At 58.1% G+C, this 24,887-nt stretch overlaps 3 protein-coding genes across 3 annotated transcripts in view; 1 reads left to right on the forward strand and 2 right to left on the reverse strand.

Moving 5' to 3' along the window:
- The first annotated feature begins 191 nt into the window (after nt 1–191).
- Nucleotides 192–11,124, forward strand: RUVBL2 (RuvB like AAA ATPase 2). Its single transcript, XM_088154853.1, is given in 17 exon segments — nt 192–738; nt 1,601–1,649; nt 2,103–2,158; nt 2,243–2,384; nt 3,842–3,971; nt 4,850–4,916; nt 5,021–5,127; nt 5,660–5,753; nt 5,842–5,965; nt 6,373–6,467; nt 7,061–7,179; nt 7,262–7,307; nt 7,309–7,382; nt 8,197–8,296; nt 8,298–8,327; nt 9,795–9,909; nt 11,035–11,124. Coding segments are annotated over 17 exon segments (1,686 nt in total). The 5' UTR covers nt 192–426; the 3' UTR covers nt 11,061–11,124.
- Nucleotides 11,125–11,144: 20 nt separating this feature from the next.
- PNKP (polynucleotide kinase 3'-phosphatase) lies at nt 11,145–22,407 on the reverse strand. Its single transcript, XM_088154835.1, is given in 20 exon segments — nt 11,145–11,315; nt 11,940–12,001; nt 12,094–12,183; nt 12,349–12,462; nt 12,811–12,897; nt 13,672–13,764; nt 14,207–14,299; nt 14,796–14,869; nt 15,224–15,271; nt 15,968–16,045; nt 16,170–16,211; nt 16,214–16,271; nt 17,350–17,407; nt 17,538–17,554; nt 17,556–17,618; nt 18,392–18,448; nt 18,450–18,665; nt 19,405–19,451; nt 19,984–20,151; nt 21,762–22,407. Coding segments are annotated over 20 exon segments (2,241 nt in total). The 3' UTR covers nt 11,145–11,185.
- Nucleotides 22,408–24,388: 1,981 nt separating this feature from the next.
- Nucleotides 24,389–24,887, reverse strand: part of LOC106864206 (potassium voltage-gated channel subfamily A member 3) — a 1,520-nt gene continuing 1,021 nt past the window's right edge. The window contains 2 exon segments of the mRNA XM_088154836.1: nt 24,389–24,627; nt 24,630–24,870. Coding sequence (XP_088010962.1) covers nt 24,389–24,627; nt 24,630–24,870 — 480 coding nt within the window.

Below are 24,887 nucleotides of genomic sequence, written 5' to 3' on the forward strand. Positions count from 1 at the left end.
CGGGGGGCAGAGGGGGGGCGGCTTAAAGGGGCAACGTCGCCTTAAAAGGGCAACGGGGAGGACACGGAGGGTGTGCGTGTGGGGGGAGGGGATTGAGGGGCTGTGGGGGGCTGGGTATGGGGCTGGGTATGGGGTGGGGATGGGATGGGTTATGGGGCTGCTAGTGGGGCAGGCTGGGGTTATATGGGGGCGGGTTATGGGGTTGCGTGGTGCCCATGAAGCAGTTATGGGGCTGGTTGGGATTATGGGGCAGGTTATGGGGTGTCTATGGGGCTGTTAAGAGGCTGGTTGTGGAGTTGTGGGGCGAGTTATGGGGCAGGTTGTAGGGCCCTGGGGTATCTCTAAGGCAGCTTAAGAGACTGTGAGGTGTCTATGGGGCAGACTGGGGCTGTGCCGTTGCTTGTGGGGCTGGTTATGGGGTAGGTTATGGGGTCGTGGGGCAGGACAGGGGGCAGTTATGGAGCTGGTGTGAGATATCTATGGGACAGGCTCAGGGCAGGGTCTAGGGTCGGTTCTGTGGTTCTGGGGCCGCTTTTGGGGTTCTGGGGCCGCTTTTGGGGCCGCCCCCCCCTTACAAGGGGCCCCCCGGCGGTTGTGGAGGACCGCGAACCATCGAGAGGCGCGGCCAGAGCGGCCCCTCCCGCCTTTGCCCCGCCCCTCCGGGCCCCATACGTCACTTCCGGCCGGGAGAGCGCGAGGGCAGCGCGGGAGCGAAGCGGCGCCGCCATGGCAACGGCGGTGGGGGATGGGAACGGGGGGCTCTGAGGGGGTTTGCGAGGGGCCTGAGGGGATGAGAGGGGCCTGAGGGGGTCCTGGGGGAATTTGGGGGGGTCCTGGGGGAGTTTGGGGGGTCCTGGAGGTGTTTGGGTGGTCGCCGCGAGGGGATGGAGGAACGTCGTGAGGGGGCGCGGGAATATCGTGAGGGCATGGGGGGATCCCTGAGGGCATGGAGGGATCCCTGAGGGCATGGGGGGATCCATGAGGGCGTGGGGGGATCCATGAGGGCATGGGGAGATCCCTGAGGGCGTGGGGGGATCCATGAGGGCATGGGGGGGATCCCTGAGGGTATGGGGGGATCCCTGAGGGTATGGGGGGATCCCTGAGGGTGTTTTGAAGGGTCTCTGAGGGGCTGGGGGGTGTCCTGAGGAGCTGGGAGGTCTGGGGGTGGCCCGTGAGGGGATTGAGGGGGTCCCGGGGAGGGATGAGCGCTCTGGGAGAGTCCCTGAGGAAGATTTGGGGGTGCTCCTGAGGGAATAGGGGAATTTAATTGGGTTGTTGAGGGGATAATGGAGTCCTGGGCAGGACTGGAGGTTCCTGATGGGTTCTGAGAGGACAAGGGGTGGTCTGAGGGGGATTTGGGGGAGCCCCGAGGGGATTTGGGGTCTAAGCGAGCTCTGAAGGGAATCTGGGGGGTCCTGAGCACTCAGGGCAGAGTTTGGGGTGGTCTCTGAGGGATTTGGGAACCCACGAGGGGTTTGAACGTGGCTCAGTGGAAATGGGGGAATTGAAAAGGGGAATTGAGAGGGATCCGGGGGTGCTGAGCTCAGGAATTTGAGGGACCCCCCCAGGGTGACCCCAAACCCCTTTAATTCTTTCCCAGACCCCCAAAGTTCCAGAGGTTCGGGATGTCACCCGGATCGAGCGGATCGGTGAGGCACAGTCCCCTCCTTCTGGGGGGAGATCTTCCCTTTTTGGGGACCCCCCGCCCCGATTTGGGGGCTTCTATCCCACTTTTGGGGGAGCTTTTGGTGGTCCCCAATATGGAGGAGAACGCTCCTGAGTGTCCCAAATCTCCATTCCCAGACACTCATTGCGTGTGGGGCTGGGTTTGGGTGATCCCCACTTCACATTTTGGGGGTCCCACCTCACTTTTAGGGGCATCCCCAAATTGAGGGAACCCCATTGAACCTCCCAACCCTCCATTTCCAGACCCCCCCACTCCCACATCATGGTGTGGGGCTGGGAATTGGATGACACCTTTTTCTCCTTAAAATCGGGACTCAGGAATTTAGGGGATCGCTCCCAACACTTTGGGGGGGATTGAGGGGTCCCCAAAATGGGGGGAGGACCCTTTGTAACCCCTCCCCAAATTCCTTTCCCAGGCGCCCACTCCCACATCCGCGGGCTGGGCCTGGACGATGCGCTGGAACCGCGACAGGTACGAGGGGCTGGGGAGGTTTGGGGGGGGGGGGTCTGCACCCCTGGAATTTGGGGGTTCACCCCTCCCTGTGCCCCCCCTCAGGTGTCCCAGGGCATGGTGGGGCAGCTCTCTGCCCGCCGTGCTGCCGGCGTCATCCTGGAGATGATCAAGGAAGGGAAAATCGCCGGGCGAGCCGTCCTGATCGCCGGGCAGCCCGGGACGGGGAAAACGGCCATTGCTATGGGTGTGTGACCCCAAAAAACCCCAAAAACATCCCCTAAAAACCCCAAAAACATCCCCAAATCCCCGTCCTGATCGCCGGGCAGCCCGGGACGGGGAAAACGGCCATTGCTATGGGTGTGTGACCCCAAAAAACCCCAGAAACATCCCCTAAAAACCCCAAAAACATCCCCAAAACATCCCCAAAACCACCCAAAAACATCCCCAAAAATATCCCCAAAAACATCCCCAAATCCCCGTCCTGATCGCCGGGCAGCCCGGGACAGGGAAAACGGCCATTGCTATGGGTGTGTGACCCCAAAAAACCCCCAAAACATCCCCTAAAAACCCCAAAAAACATCCCCAAAACCACCCAAAAACATCCCCCAAAACATCCCCAAATCCCCGTCCTGATCGCCGGGCAGCCCGGGACAAGGAAAACGGCCATTGCTATGGGTGTGTGACCCCAAAAAACCCCAAAAACATCCCAAAAAAACCCCAGATTCATCCCCAAAAGCATCCCCAAAACCACCCAAAAACATCTCCTAAACATCCTGAAAAACATCCCCAAAACATTCCCCAAATCCCCCCAAAACCCCAAAAAACTTCCCCAAATCCCCCTCAAACTCACCCCTGACCCATCCAACCCCCCAAAACTCATCCTAAATCCCCCTCAAACACACCCCAAACCCCTCCAACCCCCCCAAATCCCCCCAAACCCACCCCAAAAGCCCCCAAACTCCTCCAGATCCCCTTTGGCCTCGCCGCTGACCTCTCCAACCCCCCAAAAGCCCTCCTAAAAAACCCCAAATCCCCCCAGCCCTGACCTTTCCTCCAACCCCCCAAAACCCATCTTAAATCCCCCTCAAACTCACCCCTGACACCTCCAACCCTCCAAAATCCATCCTAAACACCCCTAAATCCCCCTCAAACACTCTTGATCCTTCCTACCCTCCAAAATCCATCCTAAACACCCCCAAATCCCCCTTGAACTCAGTCCTGACTCCTCCAACCCCCCCAAACCCATCCTAAATCCCCCTCAAACACACCCCTGCTCCCTCCAGCCCACCGAAATCTCCCCCTAAACCTCCAAAACCCATCCTAAATCCCTCTCAAACTCACCCCTGCCCCCTCCAACCCACCCAAATCTCCCCCTAAACCCCCCAACCCCCCCCTAAATCTCTCTCAAACTCACCCCTGAGTCCTCCAACCCTCCAAAATCCATCCTAAACACCCTGAAATCCCCCTTGAACTCACTCCTGACTCTTCCAATCCCTCAAAACCCATCCTAAATTCCCCCTCAAACTCACACCTGACACCTCCAATCCCCCCAAATCTCCCCCTAACCCCCCCCAAACCCACCCTAAACCCCCCAAACTCCTCCAGATCCCCTTTGACCTCGCCGCTGCCCTCTCCAACCCCCCCAGAAGCCGTCCTAAAAAAGCCCCAAATCCCGCCAGCCCTGCCCTTTGTTCCCCTCAGGCATGGCGCAGGCGCTGGGTCCCGACACGCCCTTCACGGCCATCGCGGGCAGCGAGATTTTCTCCCTGGAGATGTCGCGCACCGAGGCGCTGACCCAGGCCTTCCGCCGCTCCATCGGCGTCCGCATCAAGTACGGGGCTAATCTGGGGGGGTCTCGCCCCGTTTCGGGGGGTCTCACCTCGTTTCAGGGGGGTCTTACCTCATTTCGGGGGTCTCACTTCGTTTCGGGGGGGTATCGCCCCATTTTGAGGGGTCTTACCCCGTTTCAGGGGGTCTCACCACGTTTTGGGTGGTCTCACCCCGTTTTGAGGGGTCTCACCCCATTTTGGGGGGGTGTCACCTCGTTTCGGGGGGGTCTCACCCCATTTTGGGAGATCTCACCCCGTTTCAGGGGGTCTCGCCCCGTTTCAGGGGGTCTCACCGCATTTTGGGGGGGGGGGGGTCTCACCTCGTTTTGGGATGTCTCACCCCGTTTCGGGGGGGTCTCGCCCCATTTCGGGGGGTCTCACCCCACTTTGGGGGTGTCACCCCGTTTCGGGGGGGTCTCGCTCCATTTTGGGGAGGTCTCACCTCATTTCGGGGGGTCTCACCCTATTTTGGGGGGGGTCTTGCCCCATTTTGGGGGGTCTCACTTCGTTTCAGGGGATCTCACCCCATTTCAGGGGATCTCACCCCATTTCGGGGGGTGTCACCCCATTTTGGGTGGTCTCACTTCATTTTGAGGAGTCTCACCCCATTTTGGGTGGTCTCGCCCCATTTCAGGTCGTCTCACCCATTTTGGGGGGGCTCGCCCCATTTCGGGGGTCTCACCTCATTTCGGGGGGTCTTGCCCCATTTTGGGGTGGTCTTGCCCCATTTCGGAGGGTCTCATGCCATTTTGGGGGGGTCTCACCCCATTTTGAGGGATCTCACCCCATTTCGGGGGGTCTCGTTTAAATGCCCCCACACCCAAATTTTGGGGTTCCCCCCTCATTTTTTGGGTTGTTTCTCCCATTTTTTGCCTCTCAGGGAGGAGACCGAGATCATCGAGGGGGAGGTGGTGGAGATCCAGATCGACCGCCCGGCCACCGGCACGGTGAGGGGGGACCCCAAAAAATCGCTTTGTGCCCCCAGAATCCCCTCGGGACCCCCCCCAAAAAATTACGGGGATCCTCCCCAAAACCTTCTTCTTCCTCACAGGGGACCAAAGTGGGGAAGCTGACGCTGAAAACGACAGAGATGGAGACAATTTATGATCTGGGGGCGAAGATGATCGAGGCCCTGAGCAAGGAGAAGGTGCAGGCAGGGTGAGTGGGGGGTCCCCCAAATTGGGGAGACCCCAAAATTGACGGGGACGGCCCCCAAAATTGGGGAGGGGGGGGCTTTGGAATTTGGGGGGTGAGGGTTGGAATTGAGGGGAGAAAAAGGGTGGGAAATGTGAGGGGGAAAAAAGGCGGGAAATGTGAGGGGGAAAAAAGGCGGGAAATGTGAGGTGGGGGAAATGGCGGAAATGTGAGGGGGGAAGAAAAAGGCGGGAAATGTGAAGGGAGGAAAAATGGTGGGAATGTGAGGGGGAGAAAAAATGATGGGAAATGTGAGGGGAGAAAAAATGGTGGGCACGTGAGAGGAATGAAAAAGAGTGAGAAACATGAGAGCACAAAAAGGACAGGAAAAGTGTGGGGAGGAAAACATGAGGGGAGAAAAAAAGGTGGGAAATGTGAGGGGGAAAAGGGCGGGAAACAGGAGGAGAAAAAGGGGAGGGAAACGTGAGGGGAGAAAAACATGAGAGGGAATCACGAGGAGGAAAAAAAATACCAAAATACCAATTTCCATGCCCAGGGACGTCATCACCATCGACAAGGCCACGGGGAAGATTTCAAAGCTGGGACGCTCCTTCACCCGGGCACGGGACTACGACGCCATGGGGGCACAGGTGAGGGTTTTGGGGGTGTCTGTGGGGGCTGCAGGGGGCTTTTGGGGTTGCCCTGACCCCCTGAATTTTTCTCCCCCCGCCACCCCAGACGAAATTCGTGCAGTGCCCCGATGGGGAGCTGCAGAAGCGGCGCGAGGTCGTGCACACGGTGTCGCTGCACGAGATCGACGTCATCAACTCCCGCACCCAGGGGTTCCTGGCCCTGTTCTCAGGTACCCCCAGACCCCAAAACTGACCCCAAAACCCCCAAACTGTCCCTCAGCCAACCTAGGGATTCCTCACCCTGTTCTCAGGTACCCCCAGACCCAAAACTGACCCCAAAACCCCCAAACTGTCCCTCACCCAACCCAGGGATTCCTCACCCTGTTCTCAGGTACCCCCAGACCCCAAAAGTGACCCCAAAGCCCCCAAACTGTCCCTCACCAAGCCCAGGGATTCCTGGCCTGTTCTCAGGTACCCCCTGACCCCAAAACTGACGCCAAAACTGGCTCCAAAACCCCCAAACTGTCCCTCACCCAGCCCAGGGATTCCAAGCCCTCTTCTCGGGTTATCTCAGACCCCAAAACTGCACCTGGGACCCCAAAACTGCCCCTGACTCTCCCCCAAACCCCAAATCCAGGTGACACAGGTGAGATCAAGCCAGAGGTGCGGGAGCAGATCAACGCCAAAGTGGCCGAGTGGCGTGAGGAGGGCAAGGCTGAAGTCATCCCTGGGGTAAGCCCTGACCCCCCCAAAACCCTCCTGGGGACCCCCAAATTCACCCTGAGACCCCCTAAAGCCCCTCTAGGGACTCCCAGGAATCTGTCAGGGACCCCTGAAACCCCTCCAGGACCACCAAAATCCCATCAGGGATCTCCAAACTCTTTTAGGATCCCTCCCAAGGATCCCAAAATCCCTTTGGGAACCTCCATGAGCCCCTCAAAACCTCGAAATTTCCCCCAGAGTAACCAAAAACTCTTCCGGGGACACCCAAAACCCACATTTCCAAGGAGCCAGGTGATAAATAATGTTAATTAGCTGTACCAGAATGTCCCAAAAATCCTTCAGGGATCCTTCAGATCCCCTCAGGGATCCCCAAAACCCACTCCAGACCCCCTAAAATCTCCCCTGGGACCCCTCAAACCTCCCTGAGATTCTTCAAACACTCCCAGGCCCTTCAAACCTTTCCTGGACCCACCAAGACTTCCCCAAAATCCACCTTTCTGGGGAACCAGGTGACAAATGAGCTGCACTGGGACCCCCCCAAAACCCCCTGGAGACCCCCAAAACCTTCTTGGGGATCACCAAGACCCTCCAAACCCCCCCAGGTGCTGTTCATCGACGAGGTTCACATGTTGGACATCGAGAGCTTCTCATTCCTCAACCGGGCCCTGGAGAGCGACATGGCGCCAGTGCTGATCATGGCCACGAACCGCGGCATCACCAGGTACCTGAGCACACCTGGGCAACACCTGGGCACCCCCAAACCTCACCTGAACCCCCCCCCTCATCTCCACCTGTTCCCTCAGGATCCGAGGCACTGCCCACCGCAGCCCCCACGGGCTGCCCTTGGAACCTCCTGGACCGGCTGCTGATCATCGCCACGGCCCCGTACGGCGACAAGGAGACCCGGCAGATCCTCAAAATCAGGTGGGACACCCCAAAAATCCACCTGGGCACCCCTAGAACCGCCTTGGTACAGCCCAAAACACACCCTGACACACCTGGGCACCCCTAAATCAACCTTGGCACAGCCCAAACCACACCCTGACACACCTGGGCACCCCAAAACTCTCCTTGGTACAGCCCAGACCACACCCTGACATAGCTGGGCACCCCTAAATCAACCTTGGTACAGCCTAAACCACACCCTGACACACCTGGGCACCCCAAAAACCCTCCTTGGCACAGCCCAAAACACACCCTGACACACCTGGGCACCCCTAAATCAACCTTGGTACAGCCCAAACCACACCCTGACACACCTGAGGACCCCAAAAACCATCACCATGGTCCTGTATGGGGAGAAGGAGGCACAGCAGATCCTCAAAATAGGGTGAGACCCCCAAAATCCATTTCTGACACCCCAAAGACACCTGGGCACATCCCAAAATCAACCTGAACCTTGAAACCCACCTGCACACCCAAAATGCCCTGAACCTCAAACATGGCTGGTCCTCCTCAACACACACATAATTTTTCTTAGGGTGCCCTGATCACCCTTGGGGTGCCCTTAACTCCTTCAGGGTCCCCCCAGACACCCCAAAACCCCTCTGGGCCACCCCTAATCCCTGCAGGTTGCCCCCCAACCCGTTAAGGCACCCCCAGTTGCCCACCTGGGTCCTCACCAGCCCCTCCGGGTACCCCATAACCCCACTGGGATGCCCCCAGGCCTTTTTTGTGCCATTTTTTAGGGGATCCCTCGGTCGTTTTGGGGTCCCCCTGACTTGGTTTGGGGGCTCAGGTGCGAGGAGGAGGACGTGGAGATGACGGAGGACGCGTACGCGGTGCTGACGCGCATCGGGCTGGAGACGTCGCTGCGCTACGCCATGCAGCTCATCACCGGCCGCCAGCCTGGTGGCCAGGAAACGCAAGGTGGGGGGCACCCCAAAGCCTCAGGACAACCCCCAAAATCTGAGCAAAAAAGGGCGGTCAGGAGGTGGGGTGGGGAATCCAGATTGTGGGGATGGGGGGAGCAGCATGGTGGGGCCTGGAGATGAGGTGGTGAGGGAGATTTGGGGAGGTCAGTGTGGATTTGGGGTGTTCCTGATGGTTTGGGGTCTCAGAGGAACTTGGGGAAAAGAGTGGGAAACTGTGAGGGAGGGAAAAATGGTGGGAAATGTGAGGGGGGAAAAAGGGTGGGAAATGTGAGGGAGGGAAAAATGGTGGGAAATGTGAGGGGGGGAAAAGGGGTGGGAAATGTGAGGGGTGAAAATGGTGGGAAACGTGAGGGGACAAAATGGTGGGAAACTTGAGGGGAGAAAGAGCGGGAAACTTGAGGGGGGAAAAGGGAGGGAAATGTGAAGGGAAAAAAAGGGTGGGAAACTTGAGGAGGAAAAAATGGGAAATGTGAGGAGAAAAAGAGTGGGAAACGTGAGGGGAGAAAAAGGCGGGAAACATGAGGGGAGGAAAGGGGCAGGAAACGTGAAGGGAGAAAATGGCAGGAAATCTGAGGGGAAAAAGTGGGAAATGAGACACAAAATGGCAGGAAATGTAAGGGCAAAATCAGTGGGAAATGTTAGTGGAGAAAAGAGAATGAGAAAAGTGAGGAAAACAAAGTGGTGAACCTGAGTGGACAAAATGGTGGCAAATGAGAGAAAGGAAATGGCTGGAAATGTGAGGGGAGAAAAGGGCAGGAAATGTGAAGGGAAAAAAACGGGTGGGAAACTTGAGGGAGAAAAAATGGGAAATGTGAGGGGGAAAAGGGCAGGAAATGTGAGGGGAGAAAAGGGCAGGGAAACGTGAGGGAAAACAGCGGGAAACATGAGGGGGAAAAGGGTGGGAAACGTGAAGGGAGAAAAGGGAGGAAATGTAAAGGGAAAAAAGGGTGGAAAACTTGAGAAAAAATGGGAAATGTGAGGGGGAAAAAGGGCGGGAAAACGTGAGGGGAGAAAAAAGAGCGGGAAATGTGAGGGGAGAAAAGGGCGGGAAAACGTGAGGGGAGAAAAAAGAGCGGGAAATGTGAGGGGAGAAAAGGGCGGGAAAACATGAGGGGAAAACGGTGGGAAATGTGAGGGGGAAAAGGGCGGGAAATCTGAGGGGAAAAAGTGGGAAATGAGACACAAAACGGCAGGAAATGTAAAGGGGAAAATCAGTAGGAAATGTTAGCGGAGAAAAAAGTGAGAAAAGTGAGAAAAAAACGGTAAACCTGAGGGGACAAAACGGCGGCAACTGCGAGAAAGGAAATGGCTGGAAACGTGAGGGGGGGAAAAAGGCAGGAAAGGTGAAGGAGGAAATTTGGTCAGGAAACGTGAGGAGGCAGAAGAGTGGCAAACAGGATAGAGGGTGGGAAACACGGGGTGGGATATTTTGGGATCCCTGGTGACGTTTGTGGCCCGGCAGGGCGCCGAGGTGGGCGTGGAGGACATCAAACGTGTCTATTCCCTGTTCCTGGACGAGTCGCGCTCCACTCAGTACATGAGGGAGTACCAGGAGGCCTTTCTGTTCAACGAGCTCCGTGAGCACCTGGGGACACCTGGGGACACTGGGGACACACCTGGGGACAGCTGGGGACATTGGGGACACACCTGGGGACACACCTGAGGGACACCTAGGGACGTGGGGGACACACCTGGGGAACCTGGGGGAACACTGGGGACATTGGGGAACACCTGGGGACACTGGGGGAGCACCTGGGGGACACCTGGGAACACTGGGGGACACCTAGGGACAGCTGGGGACATTGGGGGAACACCTGGGGGACAGCTGGGGACACACCTGAGGCACCTGGGGGACACCTAGGGACATGGGGGACACACCTGGGGGATACCTGGGGACATACCTGAGGCACCTGGGGACATGGGGGACACACCTGGGGGCACTGGGGGAGACACCTGGAGACACACCTGGGGGATCTCCAAATCCCAAGCAGGGAGGTGTAAAAATTGAACAAAATTTGGCTTAATGGGCCAAAAATTAAAGGATGGGGGGTGGAAATAAATGAAATGAAGGAAAATTAAAGAGAATTGGGCAAAACAGCAGGAAAAATGGTAAAAAAATCAGGCAAAAAAAGGATTAAAAGGGCAAAAATGGAAAAAGTAGAGGGAAAAATGTGCCCAATGTGGCAAAATGGGAGAAATGAGGTAAAAAATGGGGAAATTGGGTACATGAGGGGAAAGAGAGACAAGTTAAGGAATTGGGGAAAATGTAGGGGAAGGTGAGTAAGAATGGGTTAAAAATCAGGGAAATTGGAATGATAAATAAAGAAACGTGAGAAAGGGGAGAAAGTTGGGTAAAAAAAAAAAAAATGGCCAAAACTTGGGTTAAAAGGGGAGAAATTGGGGGAAAAAAAACAGGGTCTAAGTTGGGTGAAAGGGAAGAAATCAGGTAAAAATTGGCGAAATTAAGTAAAAATTAAGGAATTGGGACCAAAAAAAAACCCTGAAAATGGGATGGAATTGGGTAAAAATGGGAGGAAATTGGGCAAAAATGGGAGGAAATTGGCAAAAATGGGAGGAAAATTGGGCAAAAATGGGAGGAATTGGCTAAAATGGGTGAAAATGGTTAAAAATTGGGAGCAAAGGGGTGAAATGGGGGGAATTTGGGGGTCCCTGACCCAGCCCCTCCCCCCTTCTCTCCACAGAGGGTGAATCCATGGAAACGCCGTGACCCCTCCCCCCCCATTCCCCTCCCCCCCTTTGTACAATAAATCTGATTTAGAGCCAAAAAAAAATCCCCAAAAATTGGGGGGTGGGGGGGGCAGTGCCTTTATTTGGGGGGCTCCTTGGGGGTCTTCATCCATCGCTGAATTGGAAAAAGAGGCGCCTTCGTTGGGGGTCTGGGGGGTCCCCAAAATGGGGCACGAAGGGGACCTGGAGGATTTGGGAGAAGCCTTCGGACAGGGCGGGGGGCACAAAGCTTTTCCTGAGGGGGAGGAAATGGGGAAAAAATGATCCGGATTTGGGTAAAACGGGAGGAAAAAAATCTGAAAAAAACTCAGCAAGAACGGGGGCAAACCCACCCGAGATAGGAGAAAGGGGGGGAAAGTAAAAGCCCACCCAAAATGGGGGAAAAAAATTTTTTAAATGGGGAAAGGGGGAAAAAAATTTAAAAAAAAAGGGAAAGAGGCAAAAATAGAGGAAGTGAAACAAAAAATGGGGGTAAATAATGGAGAAAAGGGCAAAAAAAAACCCCAAACCAGCCACCCCAAACCAGCCTCAAATTCTCCCAAAGCCATCCCTACAGAGCTCCCAAAACATCTCAGATCCCCCCAAATCCCCCCGGGAATGTCCAAATCTCCCTCAGATCCCCCAAAATCCCCCTCAGATCCCCCCAAATCCCCCCCGGGAATGTCCAAATCCCCCTCAGATCCCCCAAAATCCCTCTGGGAATGTCCAAAAACCCCCTCAGATCCCCCAAAATATCCCTCTCAGATCCCCAAAACCCCCTCTGGGAATGTCCAAAATCCCCCTCAGATCCCCAAAATCCCCCTCAGATCCCCCAAAATCCCCCTCAGATCCCCCCGAATCCCCCCCCGTCCCCCCTCACTTGTAGCTGAACAGGACGGCGTCGGTGACGGGGACGTGGCCGCTCTGCGTCATATCCCGGAACTTTTTGGGGTGAAAACCCAAGGAAAAGGGTTTTGGGGGTGCTGAGGGTTGGCCCCGAAGCCCCCCCAGGACCCCCTGAGACCCCTCCTCACCCTGCAGTTGTGCCGAGCCTGCTCCAGGCTGGCCGTGAACTGGAGGTGGCAGCGACACGGCACGGCGGCCTGGCGGCACAGGACACGAACCTGGGGGCACAGCGCGGGTCAGGGGGTCCCCAAAAAAAGAAAAAAAGGGTCCCCAAGGGCTGGGGGGGAGCAGTTCCCAGTGCCATCCCAGTGTCATCCCAGTGTTACACAGTGATATCCCAGTGTCATCCCAGTGTCCTCCCAGTACCCTCCCAGTTCCCAGACTGGCCTTTGCCGGGATTCAGGGTCGGGGTTGGTGTTGTCCACCACAACGGGACGGCCCCGAGCCAGGGCGGCCGAGCAGGCGGAGACACAGCGCTGCCACGAGCCCAGCGTGTCCTGAGGGTGACCACAGAGTGTGACACTGGGCCATCATGGCTGAACGGGCACAGACACAGCGCTGCCACGAGCCCAGCGTGTCCTGAGGGTGACCACAGAGTGTCACACTGGGCCATCATGGCTGAACGGGCACAGACACAGCGCTGCCACGAGCCCAGCGTGTCCTGAGGGTGACCACAGAGTGTCACACTGGGCCATCATGGCTGAACGGGCACAGACACAGCGCTGCCACGAGCCCAGCGTGTCCTGAGGGTGACCACAGAGTGTCACACTGGGCCATCATGGCTGAACGGGCACAGACACAGCGTGGCCTGAGCCCGGTGGTCACACACAGGGTCAGGAACTCACCCTGTTAACGTATTCGTATCCTGCCGGGATCAGGTATCGCTTCACAAAAGTGGATTTGCCAGCTGAGGGGAAAAATTCTCCTTTTTTCTCTCACATTTCCCACAATTTTCCGTATTTCCAACCTTTTTCTTCCCTCACGTTTCTTGCCATTTTTCCCCCTCACGTTTCCCGCCCTTTTTTTTCCCCCCTCAGGTTTTTCCACCCTTTTCCCCTCACATTTCCCATTTTCTCCCCTCACATTTCCCACCCTTTTCTCCCCCTTTCACATTTCCTGCCTTTTTCCTCCATCACGTTTTCCCTCCCTTTCTCCCCTCATGTTTTCCTGCTCTTTTCCCCCTCACATTTCCCCCTCTTTTCTCCCCTCACATTTCCCACCATTTTGTCCCCTCAAGTTTCCCGCCATTTTTCACCCTCACGTTTCCCGCTCTTTTTTGCCCCTTCACATTTCCCTCCCTTTTCCCCTCACATTTCCCTCCCTTGTCCCCTCATATTTCCCTCCCTTTTCCCCCTCACATTTCCTTCCCTTGTCCCCTCACGTTTCCGGCCCTTTTCCCCTCACATTTCCCACCCTTTTCCCCTCATATTTCCCACCTTTTCCCCTCACCTTTCCCTCCCTTTTCCCCTCACCTTTCCTCCATTTCTCCCCTCATGTTTCCCGCCCTTTTCCCCTCACGTTTCTCACCCTTTTCTCCCCCTGACTTTTCCCACATTTTTCCCCTCACGTTTCCTGCTCTTTTCCCCTCACGTTTCCCTCCATTCTTCCCTCACCTTTCTCACCATTTTTTCCTCCTTTTTTCTTTTCTCTTTTCCCTTCTCAGGGATCACAGCCCAGACTGGGCTCAGTGGTCAGTGGTCACTCACCCCCAGGGAAGCAACGGTCAGCAGCACCTCGGCCTTGTCCGACACCAGCTCGGCCTGGGGGAGCTCCGGGGCCACCGCGGTGTCCAGGGAGCGCTGGGGACAAAGATCAAAGGTCAGGAATGGGGACAGCCTCTGGGGTCAGGGGTCATTTATGGAGTCTGGTCATTTATAGGGTTTGGTCATTTATGGGGTCAGTGGTCATTTATGGGGTCTGGTCATTTATAGGGTTTGGTCATTTATGGGAGCAGTGATCATTTATGGGGTCCTGGTCATTTATGGGGTCAGTGGTCATTTATGGGGGCAGTGGTCATTTATGGAGTCAGGGGTCTTTTATGGAGTCAGGGGTCTTTTATGGGGTCTGGTTATTTATGGGGTCAGTGGTCATTTATGGGGTCTGATCATTTGTGGGTCAGGTGTCATTTACGGGGGCAGTGGTCACTTATGGGTCAGTGGTCACTCAGGGTCAGGGGTCATTTATGAGGTCAGTGGTCATTTATGGGGTCAGTGGTCATTTATGGGGTCAGGGGTCACTCACGGGGTCGAAGGCTGGGAGGTCAAAGGGCGCCGGGGCCCAGCCCAGGAACTTTTCCTCAGGAGTCAGGAACCGCAGCCCCGCATTGAGAGCAAACTGGGAACACTGGATCAACTGGAGTACTGGGGGGCAAATGGGAGGGACTGGGGGGGTGAACTGGGGACACTGGGATCAACTGGGAGTACTGGGGGGGGAAATGGGAGGGACTGGGGGATGAACTGGGGGCACTGGGGTCAACTGGGAGTACTGGGGGGCAAATGGGAGGGACTGGGGGGTGAACTGGGGACACTGGGAGGGACTGGGGGGGTGAACTGGGAACACTGGGAGGGACTGGGGAGGGTGAACTGGGGGCACTGGAAGAGTGACCTGAGGGTTTGGGGGCACTGGGAGGGACTGGGGGGAGGAACTGGGGAGACTGGGAAGGGCACAGGGTGGAACTGCAGGGATTTCGGGGGGGGGGGGGGGGAATGCCCAGGGATTGTGGGGGGTCCCAGGGGATTTGGGGGTCCCCAGGTGGGTTTTGGGGCCCCTAGGCAGGTTTTGGGGGTCCCCAGGTGGGATTTTGGGGGTCCCAGGGGATTGGGGGTCTCACCAGTCGGTCACTGCAGGAGAAATCCTTTTTCTTCCGCCCCCGGGGGCCCAGTTTGGGGTGGCGTCCTGCAGCGTCTGGGGGGACACAGCAGGAGCTTGGGACCCCACCTGGACCCCCAAATTGTCCCTAAATCCCCAACCTCCCCCCAGGACCTCGTCTGGACCCCCCCAAAACCCCCCAGGGCCTCCCCATGACCCCAAACAACACCCAGCACGCCCTCCCCAAGACCCCCAAAACCTCCCCAAAATTCCCCCAGGACCCCCAAAACCTCCCCCAAACCCCACCAGGACCCCCAAAAACCTCCCCAGAATTTCCCCAGGACCCCCAAAACCTCCCCCAAACCCCCCCAGGACCCCCAAAACCTCCACCAAAATTCCCCAGGACCCCCCAAACCCCCCCGTGACCCCCCCAGGACCCCCCGTGCTCACCCCCCACGTAGAAACTGTCGGGCACCGACACCGTCACGTCCCCGTTCGCCTGCGGGGCCCCAAACCAGTGATCCCAGTCCACACCAGTTCACACCAGTGACCCCTCTGACCCCCCTCAAAAGCTCCCAGTGCTCCCCAGTGTCCCCACTCGGGTCCCAACAAGCTCCCAGTAACTCCCAGTGGCCCCAGTCTCCTCCTAATCCCCCCCCAGTCCTTCCCAGTTCCCCCCCAGTGGCCACCCTCAGTCCCTCCCAGTCCTCTCAGTGCTCTCCCAGTACTTCCCAGTGCCCCCCAGTTCTCTCCCAGTATCTCCCAGTCCTCTGCCAGTGCCCCTCGTCCCCTGTAATCCTTTCCCAGTCCCTTCCAGTTCCCTCCTCGTTCCCTGCAATCCTCTCCCAGTCCTGCCCAGTCCCCTCCCAATACCCCCAATCCCCTTCAATCCTATGCCAGTATCTCCCAGTTCCCTCCCAGTTCCTCCTAGTCCCCTGCAATCTTCTCCCAGTTCTCTCCCAGTCCCTCCCAGTGCCCCCAGTCCCTCCCAGTCCCTTCCCACTCCCTCCCAGTCCCCCCCAGTCCCTTCCAGTCCCTCCCACTCCCTCACAGTTCTCTCTCAGTGCCCCTCAGTCCTCTCCCAGTCCCCCTCAGTCCCTCCCACTCCCTCACAGTTCTCTCTCAGTGCCCCTCAGTCCTCTCCCAGTCCCTCCCAGTCCCTCCCCAGTCCCTCCCAGTCCCCCCCAGTCCCACCCTTCTCACACAGGTGCTCCCACATTCCCAGCACTGGTTTCCTGTAGATCCCGGGCCCCGTGGCCACCAGCACCTGAATTTAGGGGGGGGGGGGGGGTCAAACACCTCGGGGAGGTAACTCTGGACCCTTGAGGGGGGGGGGGGAGGTGATCCCCAAATTTGGGGAGTCCCAGGGTGGGGTTTGGGGGTCCCCCAGACCTGCAGGGCCACCCGAGTTTCTGGGCCACCGCCTCCACCTTGGCTGGAACAGCTCCGGGCGGAGCCGCCCCCGCGAGATCCCCAACTGGTTTGTGAACACCACGAGCTGGGGGGCAGAAAAATGGGGGTTAGGGGGTCACCGTGAGCTGGGGGGGGCAGAAAAATGGGGGGTTAGGGGGGTCACCATGAGCTTGGAGGGAAGAAAAACGGGGTCTGGGGGGGGTCACCTTGAGCTGGGGGGCAGAAAAATGGGGTCTGGGGGGGTCACCGTGAGCTGGGGGGGGCAGAAAAATGGGGGGTTAGGGGGTCACCGTGAGCTGGGGGGGCAGAAAAATGGGGGGTTAGGGGGTCACCATGAGCTTGGAGGGAAGAAAAAACGGGGTCTGGGGGGGGTCACCACGAGCTGGGGGGGCAGAAAAATGGAAAACGGGGTTAGGGGGTCACCGTGAGCTGGGGGGCAGAAAAATGGGGGTTAGGGGGTCACCGTGAGCTGGGGGGGCAGAAAAGTGGAAAATGGGGTTTGGGGATCACCACGAGCTGGGGGGCAGAAAAATGGGTCTGGGGGGGTCACCGTGAGCTGGGGGGGCAGAAAAATGGGGGGTTAGGGGATCACCGTGAGCTTGGGGGGCAGAAAAATGGGGGTTAGGGGGTCACCGTGAGCTGGGGGGCAGAAAAAAATGGGGGGTTAGGGGGTCACCATGAGCTGGGGGGGGCAGAAAAATGGGGTCTGGGGGGGGTCACCATGAGCTGGGGGGGGCAGAAAAATGGGGGGTTAGGGGGTCACCACGAGCTTGGGGGACAGAAAAATGAGGGGTTAGGGGGTCACCACGAGCTGGGGGGGCAGAAAAATGGGGGGTTAGGGGGTCACCGTGAGCTGGGGGGCAGAAAAATGGGGGGTTTGGGGGTCATCAAGAGCTGAGAGGGGGAAAAAAAAATGGGGTCTGGGGGGGTCACTGTAGTATTTGGGGGCGGATTTTGGGGTGTCTGGGGGGGATTTTGGGGGTCTTTAGGGGTTTGGGAGCTCAGTGGGGTGAGGAAGCTGAAGGGGGGGTTTGTGGGGTGCTGAAATTCCCTGGGGGAATAAATTGGGATTTTTTTCGGGGGGGGGGGGGGGGGGTCTTAAAGAGTTTGGGGAGCCTGAGGTGATTTGGGGGCCCAAAGTGGATTTTGGGGAGGGGTCTCACCTTGTAGCCCTCATTCTGCAGCTCCTTCAGCTTTTTGGGGATCTCAGGATACAAAATCCTGGGGGAAACAAAAAAAAAAAAAAAAAAAAAAAAAAAAAAAAAGTAAAAAATGAGTGAGACCCCAAAAACGACCCCCAAACCCTCCCAGGACCCCCCCCCCCAAAAAAAAAAAAACGCCCCCTCCTCACCTCCAGTCATCGGGGGCTGGTGGGGAAACACCTTCCAGAGCGGGTGGTGATGAGGGTCCCATCCAGGTCAAACCCAGCGATCTGGGGGGGTCCCCCAAAAAAAAAATGAGGGGTCAGGGAGGGTCCCAAGGGGGCTGGGGGGGGGGGATTTGACCCCTTTGAAAGGGATTTGGGGGGAGTTTGGGGGGGCAAGGAGGGGTCTGGGAGGGGATTGGGGGGAGTGTGGGGGGGGTCCTGGTGGGGGATTTGGGGAAAGGCTGAGTTGGGTTTGAGGGGTTTTGGGGTGGGATTTGGGGGTCCCTGGGGGGGGTTTGGGGTGGGATTTGGGGGTCCTGGGAGGTTTTGGGGTGGGATTTCGGGGTCCTGGGGGTGGGTTGAGCGGTTTTTTGGGGTGGGATTTGGGGGTCCTGGGCGGTTTTGAGGTGGGATTTGGGGGTCCTGGGGGGTTTTGAGGTGGGATTTGGGGGTCCTGGGAGGTTTTGAGGTGGGATTTGGGGGTCCTGAGAGGTTTGGGGTGGGATTTGGGGGTCCTGAGGGGTTTTGAGGTGGGAGTTGGGGGTCCTGGGGGGTTTTGGGGTGGGATTTGGGGGTCCTGGAGGGGTTTTGGGGTGGGATTTGGGGGTCCTGGGGTTGTTTTGAGGTGGGATCTGGGGGTCCTGGGGCGGTTTTGGGGTGGGATTTGGGGGTCCTGGAGGGTTTTGGGGTGGGATTTGGGTAGAGCTGGGTGGTCCTGGGTAAATTCCAGAGAAGATTTTGAGGGATTCTGGGGTCTGGGGGGTGCCCTCGGGGGGGGGTCCCCAAGGTGTAAAAGGGATACGAGACCCCTCCCCAAATCCCCCCCCCGCCCCCAATACCTTCGTGCTGGGCCGGAGCCCTGAGGGGGTGAGGATGAGGAGGGAGCCGAGCTTCTGCCACCCCCCCCCGCGAGGGGCTCGGGGGGGCTCTGCGGGCCGGGGGCGCCTCCTCGGGGGGGCTCGCCGGGCGTTTTTTGGGGTGGGGGGACCCCTCGAAGTGCAGCACCAGGGGGTACCTCCCGTTCACCAGCAGCAGGGTCTGCCCGGGACTGAGGGTCCCGCAGCCCCCCCGGCCCAGCACCGACCCCCCCAGAGAGCTGGGGTTCACCCCGTGCTGGGGGGGACAGAGACAGGGGGGTGAGACCCCCAAAAAACACCCCAGGAGTTTCATAAATCACCCCAAAAACACCCCAGATTTCATAAATCACCCCAAAAAAAAAACCCAGATTTCATAAATCACCCCAAAAAATGAGGGGAAAAATTGGGGTTCACCCCGTGCTGGGGGGGACAGGGAGAGGGGGGTGAGATCCCCCAAAAAACACCCCAGGAGTTCATAAATCACCCCCAAAAAACACCCCAGGGTTTCATAAATCACCCCAAAAAATTGGGGTTCACTCCACTTTGGGAGAAAAAAAATTAGGAGGGAACCAGCACCCCTCCCCTCAAAATGATGCCCTGGCCCCTCCCAAACCCCCTCAGGCTCCCCCAAATTCATCTGAGACCCCACCTCGATGTGTCCCCCAAAATGAGCCCCCCCCCAAATTCCAACAGGAAACCCCAAAAAAGCCTCTCAGGACCCCCCCAAAAATCCTTTAACTACCCCCAGGACCCCCCAAGTCCCACCAGGACCCCCCAAAACCCTCTCAGCACCCCCCAAAAGTCCCTTTAACCACCCCCGGGACCCCCCAAATCCCTCTCAGGACCCCCCAAAAATCCCTTTAATCACCCCAAGGACCCCCCAAATCCTCTCAGGACCCCCCCAAAATCCCTTTAACCACCCCCAGGACCCCCAAATCCTCTCAGGACCCCCCTAAAATCCCTTTAATCACCCCCAGGACCCCCAAATCCCCCACCTGTGTGACCCGGGCCGTGCCCTCGGCGTAGTTGGCCACGACCTCCACTGTGGGGAGGGGGGGGGGGGGGGTGTCAGATTTGGGGACCCCCCCCCCCCCGAGCCCCCCAAAAAATCGGGGAGGGGGAACCACAAAAGTGTCCCCAGAATTTTGGGGATGGGGTTTGGGGTCCTGGGAGGGTGAATTTGGGGATCCTGGGAGGGGGAATTTGGGGGTCCTGTGGAGTGAATTTGGGGGTGCTTAGAGAGGAATTTGGGGGAGGCTCTGGGGGAGTGAATTTGGGGATCCTGAGGGGTGAATTTGGGGATCCCGTGGGGTGAATTTGGGGATCCTGAGGGGTGAAATTGGGGATCCTGAGGGGTGAATCTGGGGGTGCTTGGCGGAACTGAGGGAAACTCGGGGCGGGAATATTTAGGGTGAATTTTGGGGTGCTCCCATAACCCGGGGATGGGTTGGGGGGTCTCGGTACCCCGGGACTGGAGGGCAATGAGGGGATCCCAGTGGGTCTGGGGTCGCTCTGAGGGTCGGTGTGGGGCGGTCTCGGTGTCCCGGGATACCGGAGCGGGGTCCCGCACCCACCCTGCTGCCGGGAGCACTTGCGGTCGGTGACGCCGGTGAGGGGCCCGCGGCCCAGCACCACGGGCTGCCCGTCGGGCAGCGCCACGGGCCCGGCGAGGCCTCGCAAGCTCCGCCCCGCATCGCAACGGGAACAGGACCGGAACCGCCCCCGGCCCGCTGCCCCGTCCCCTTCCGGTTATGTGATGTCACTTCCGTCCCACAGCCCCGCCCCTCCGTTGTTCCGTTCCCCGCCTTTTTTTGACCTTGTGCCGCTGCCCCTTGCGAAGCCACGCCCCCTTCAGCTTCAGCCCCGCCCACCGACTTTAAGCCACGCCTCTTTCGGCGCCTCCAAGGCGACTTCCGGTCCCGCTACGCTGCCGCTTCCGGTGGGTGAGTGCCAGCGCGCCCCCTGGCGGTGGAGGACGGGGTGGGTCCTCCCAGGGTGGGTGAGGGAAACTGGGGAGGACTGGGAGGGACTGGGGGGCACTGGGAGGGTCTGGGGGGCTGAGAGGGCGCTGGAGGGACTGTGGGGACCTGGAAGAGGCGTGGGGGAACTGGGAGGGACTGGGAGAGGGATGGGAGAGACTGAAGTGGGGAAGAACTTGAGGCCACTGGGAGGGACTGGTTTTGGACTGGGAGAGGGTCCTTGGGGGTCACCCCTCCCCACCAGCTACCTCTGTCCCTCCGGGGGTCCAAAGTATGAGGGCTGCTGACTCAGCAGGGCCCTGGACCCCATTCCAGGGCCCTGGGACCCCCACTGTGACCCCCCGAGACCCCCAGGACCCCTTGATCCCCTGTCCTCACACCAGGACCCCCCCCAGGGGTGGGGTTGCCTCGTGTCCCCTCTCCCCCCCCCCCAAAAAAAAAACCACACGAGGCTCTGGGGGTCTCCCAGGGGGGCTTTGGTGTGAGCAGGTGACACAGCCGGGGTGAGGGGGGTCCTCCATGTCCTCCACGTGTCACGACGTGTCCTCAGGTGTGTCCTCGGTAACCTCGTGTGTGAGTTCTTGTGCCCCCCCCCAGTTCGTCTTTGTTCACCCCAGTTTGTTCTGGTGCACTCCCAGTTCATCCTCGTTCACCCTGCAGTCCGTCCTGGTGTGCTCCCAGTTGTTCCAGTTCATCCTGGTTTGCTCCCAGTTCATCCCAGTTCACCCCCAGTTCTTTCCAGTGCTCCCCAGTTCATCCTGGTGCTCTCATAGTTCGCAGTGGTGCATCCAGTCCATCCTGGTGCATTCCCAGTCCATTCCAGTGCACCTCCAGTTCATTCCAGTCCATTCCAGTCCATCTTGGTGCACTCTCAGTTCATCCCAGTGCACTCCCAGTCCATTTCAGTGCACTCCCAGTCCATCCTGGTGCTCCCCAGTCCATTCCAGTCCATCTTGGTGCACTCTCAGTTCATCCCAGTGCACTCCCAGTTCATCCCAGTGCACTCCAAATCCATCCCAGTGCACTCCCAGTCCATTCCAGTGCACTCCCAGTCCATCTCAGTGCACTCCCAGTGCACTCCCAGTCCATCCCAGTGCACTCCCAGTCCATTCCAGTGCACTCCCAGTCCATCCCAGTCCACTCCAGTGCACTCCCAGTCCACTCCAGTGCACTCCCAATCCATCCTGTGCACTCCCAGTCCATCCCAGTGCACTTCCAGTCCATTCCAGTGCACTCCCAGTCCATTCCAGTGCACTCCCAGTCCACTCCAGTGCACTCCCAGTGCACTCCCAGTCCATCCCAGCACCCCCCCCCAGTCCATCCTGACTCCCCTCCGTCCCCCCCAGCCCCTCCCTCACACCTCGGTCACCAACCTCCCCCCTCCCCAGGCCTTCTCCCCTCCCGCCTCGCCGTCCACCCCCCAGCCGTCCCCCGGCCCCCCGCCCGCTTTGTGCTCGGCCTCTCCGGGGGGCTCGGGGTGATGGGGGCAGGGCGAGGCGGGCACCACGCGCCGGGCTCCTCTCCCCGCAGCTCCCGCCGGTAGAAGTAGGAGAAGTTGGAGACGATGACGGGCACGGGCAGAGAGATGGTGAGGACGCCGGCGATGGCGCACAGCGAGCCCACCAGCTTGCCCCCCACCGTCACCGGCGCCATGTCCCCGTAGCCCACCGTGGTCATGGTGACCACGGCCCACCAGAAGGCCTGAGGGATGGACGTGAAGGCCGTGGCCGCGTCCTCGGCCTCGGCGAAATAAACGGCGCTGGAGAAGAGCACGACGCCGATGAGGAGGAAGAAGATGAGCAGGCCCAGCTCCCTCATGCTGGCCTTGAGCGTCTGGCCCAGGATCTGCAGCCCCGTGGAGTGACGCGACAGTTTGAAGACGCGGAAGACTCGCACCAGGCGGATGACGCGGAGCACGGCCAGCGACATGGCGGGCTGGCCGATGCCGCGCTGCCGCGCCAGCTCCGTGCCCAGCGCGATGAAGTAAGGCGCGATGGCCGCCAGGTCGATGAGGTTCATGGCGCTGCGGAAGAACGCCGCCTTGCTGGGGCTGGCCACCAGGCGGACCAGCAGCTCCAGGGAGAACCAGCAGATGCAAATGGTTTCCACCAGGAAGAAAGGGTCGGTCAGGCCCGAGCGGTGGGGAGGGGGCGTGGGAGTGGTGGAGTTGGTGGGGGTGGGTGAGGGGGGCTGTGGGGAGAGAGGAGAGAGGGGAAGGGGTTAATGGGGAGGGTCTGGGAGGGGTCCAAATCCAGAGCCCAGGTGGAGGTTGATGGGGTTTGGAGACCACCCAGACCCCCAAACTGGCCCCAAACGGACCCCAAACTGACCCCAAACTGACCCCAAAGCCACCGTGGGTTAATGGGGGTGGAGACCACCCAGACCCCCAAACTGACCCCAAACTGACCCCAAACTGGCCCCAAACTGGCCCCAAACTGACCCCAAACTGACCCCAAACCCACCATGGGTTAATGGGATTGGAGACCACCCAGACCCCCAAACTGACCCCAAACGGACCCCAAACTGACCCCAAACTGACCCCAAACTGACCCCAAACTGGCCCCAAAGCCACGGTGGGTTGATGGGGTTTGGAGACCACCCAGACCCCCAAACTGGCCCCAAACTGGCCCCAAACGGACCCCAAACCCACCATGGGTTAATGGGGTAGAAGACCCTCCCCACTGTGGGTTATTGGGGTTGGAGACCACCCAGACCCCCAAACTGACCCCAAACTGCCCCCATGATGAGGATGACCACAAAGAGAACACTGAGGATGAGGAGGGTCAGGATGAGGATGAAGATGAGGATGACCACAAAGGGGACACTGAGGATGAGGAGGGTGAGGATGAGGATGAAGATGAGGATGACCACAAAGAGAACACTGAGGATGAGGAGGGTCAGGATGAGGATGAAGATGAGGATGACCACAAAGGGGACACTGAGGATGAGGAGGGTGAGGATGAGGATGAAGATGAGGATGACCACAAAGGGGACACTGAGGATGAGGAAGGTGAGGATGAGGATGAAGATGAGGATGATGAAGATGACCACAAAGAGGACACTGAGGATGAGGATGGTGAGGATGAGGATGAGGAAGATGAGGGCAATGATGGTGACGAGGATGATGAGCTTGATGAGGACGGTGAGAATGAGGATGATGAGGACGATAAAGATGAGGGTGAAGATGAGAATGATGAGGATGATGAGGACGAGGATGAAGATGATGAGAACGATGAGGATGATGAAGATGATGATGAAGACAACGATGATGCAAATGATGGTGACAATGAGAACGATGGTGATGATGATGATGATGATGACGATGATGAGGATGGTAAGGATAACAAGGATGATGATGATGATGATGATGATGACAACGAGAATGATGAAATGGTAAGAATGACAAGGAGCCTGATGATGATGACGATGACAGTGATGGTGACGATGATGAAGAAAGTAATGAAGAAAACGAGGATGATGATGATGATGGTGACAATGACGATAATGAGAATGATGACGGTGACAATGATGGTGATGATGATGATGATGATGAAGATGATAAGGAAGGCAGGAATGATGATGATGATAACGGTAACGATGATGATACTGAGAATGAGGATGACAACGATGGCAATGAAGATAATGAAGATGATGATGATGATGGTGATGAAGAAGGCGATAAGGAAGGCAGGGACAATGATGACGATGACAATGATGATGATGATAACAATGATGATAATGAAGATGACAACGATGACAATGACGATGATGAAGGTGATGATGATGATGACAATAATAAAAAAATGATAAGGAAGACAAGGATGATGATGATGGCGACAACAACGATGATACTAAGGCTGAGAATGACAACGATGGCAATGAAGGTGAGGAAGATGATGATGATGAAGATAAGAAAACCAGGGATAATGACAATGACAACGACAATGACAATGACAACGACCAATGACAATGATGGTGACAATGACGATGATGGTGACGATTACAAGAACAATGACGATAATAACAACAATGAAGATGACAACGATGATGAAGATGACGATGACGACGGTGATGAAGATGACGATGACAACGGTGATGAAGATGGCTTCCCCCCCCCGCTCACCTCCCCGTCGACGCCGGGCCGGAACTGCGGCAGCGTCTCCAGGCAGAACACCACGATGGACACCAGGATGACCAGCACGGACAGCAGGGCCACCACCCTGGCGGCCGGCGAGCTCTCGGGTGCTCGCACAGCAACCACGCCCTCCTCCTCAAACCTCCCCGCGGCAACGCCGGCGGCTCCTCCACCGCGAAGCCTTCGGCCTCGCGCAGCCTCTCCTCGGCTTCGTCGCCCAGCTGGTAGAACCTCAGCTCCTCCAGGAACACGTCCAGGGGCACGTCGGGCGGTCGCCGCAGCCGCCCCCCGGATTGGTAATAGTAGAGCACGGCCCCGAAGGCGCCGCGGTGCCGGTCGAAGAAATACTCGCGGCGTTGGGGGA

This window comes from Sturnus vulgaris, chromosome 32 (genome assembly GCF_052056855.1).
Source record: "Sturnus vulgaris isolate bStuVul1 chromosome 32, bStuVul1.hap1, whole genome shotgun sequence".
In the NCBI taxonomy this organism is placed as follows: domain Eukaryota; kingdom Metazoa; phylum Chordata; class Aves; order Passeriformes; family Sturnidae; genus Sturnus; species Sturnus vulgaris.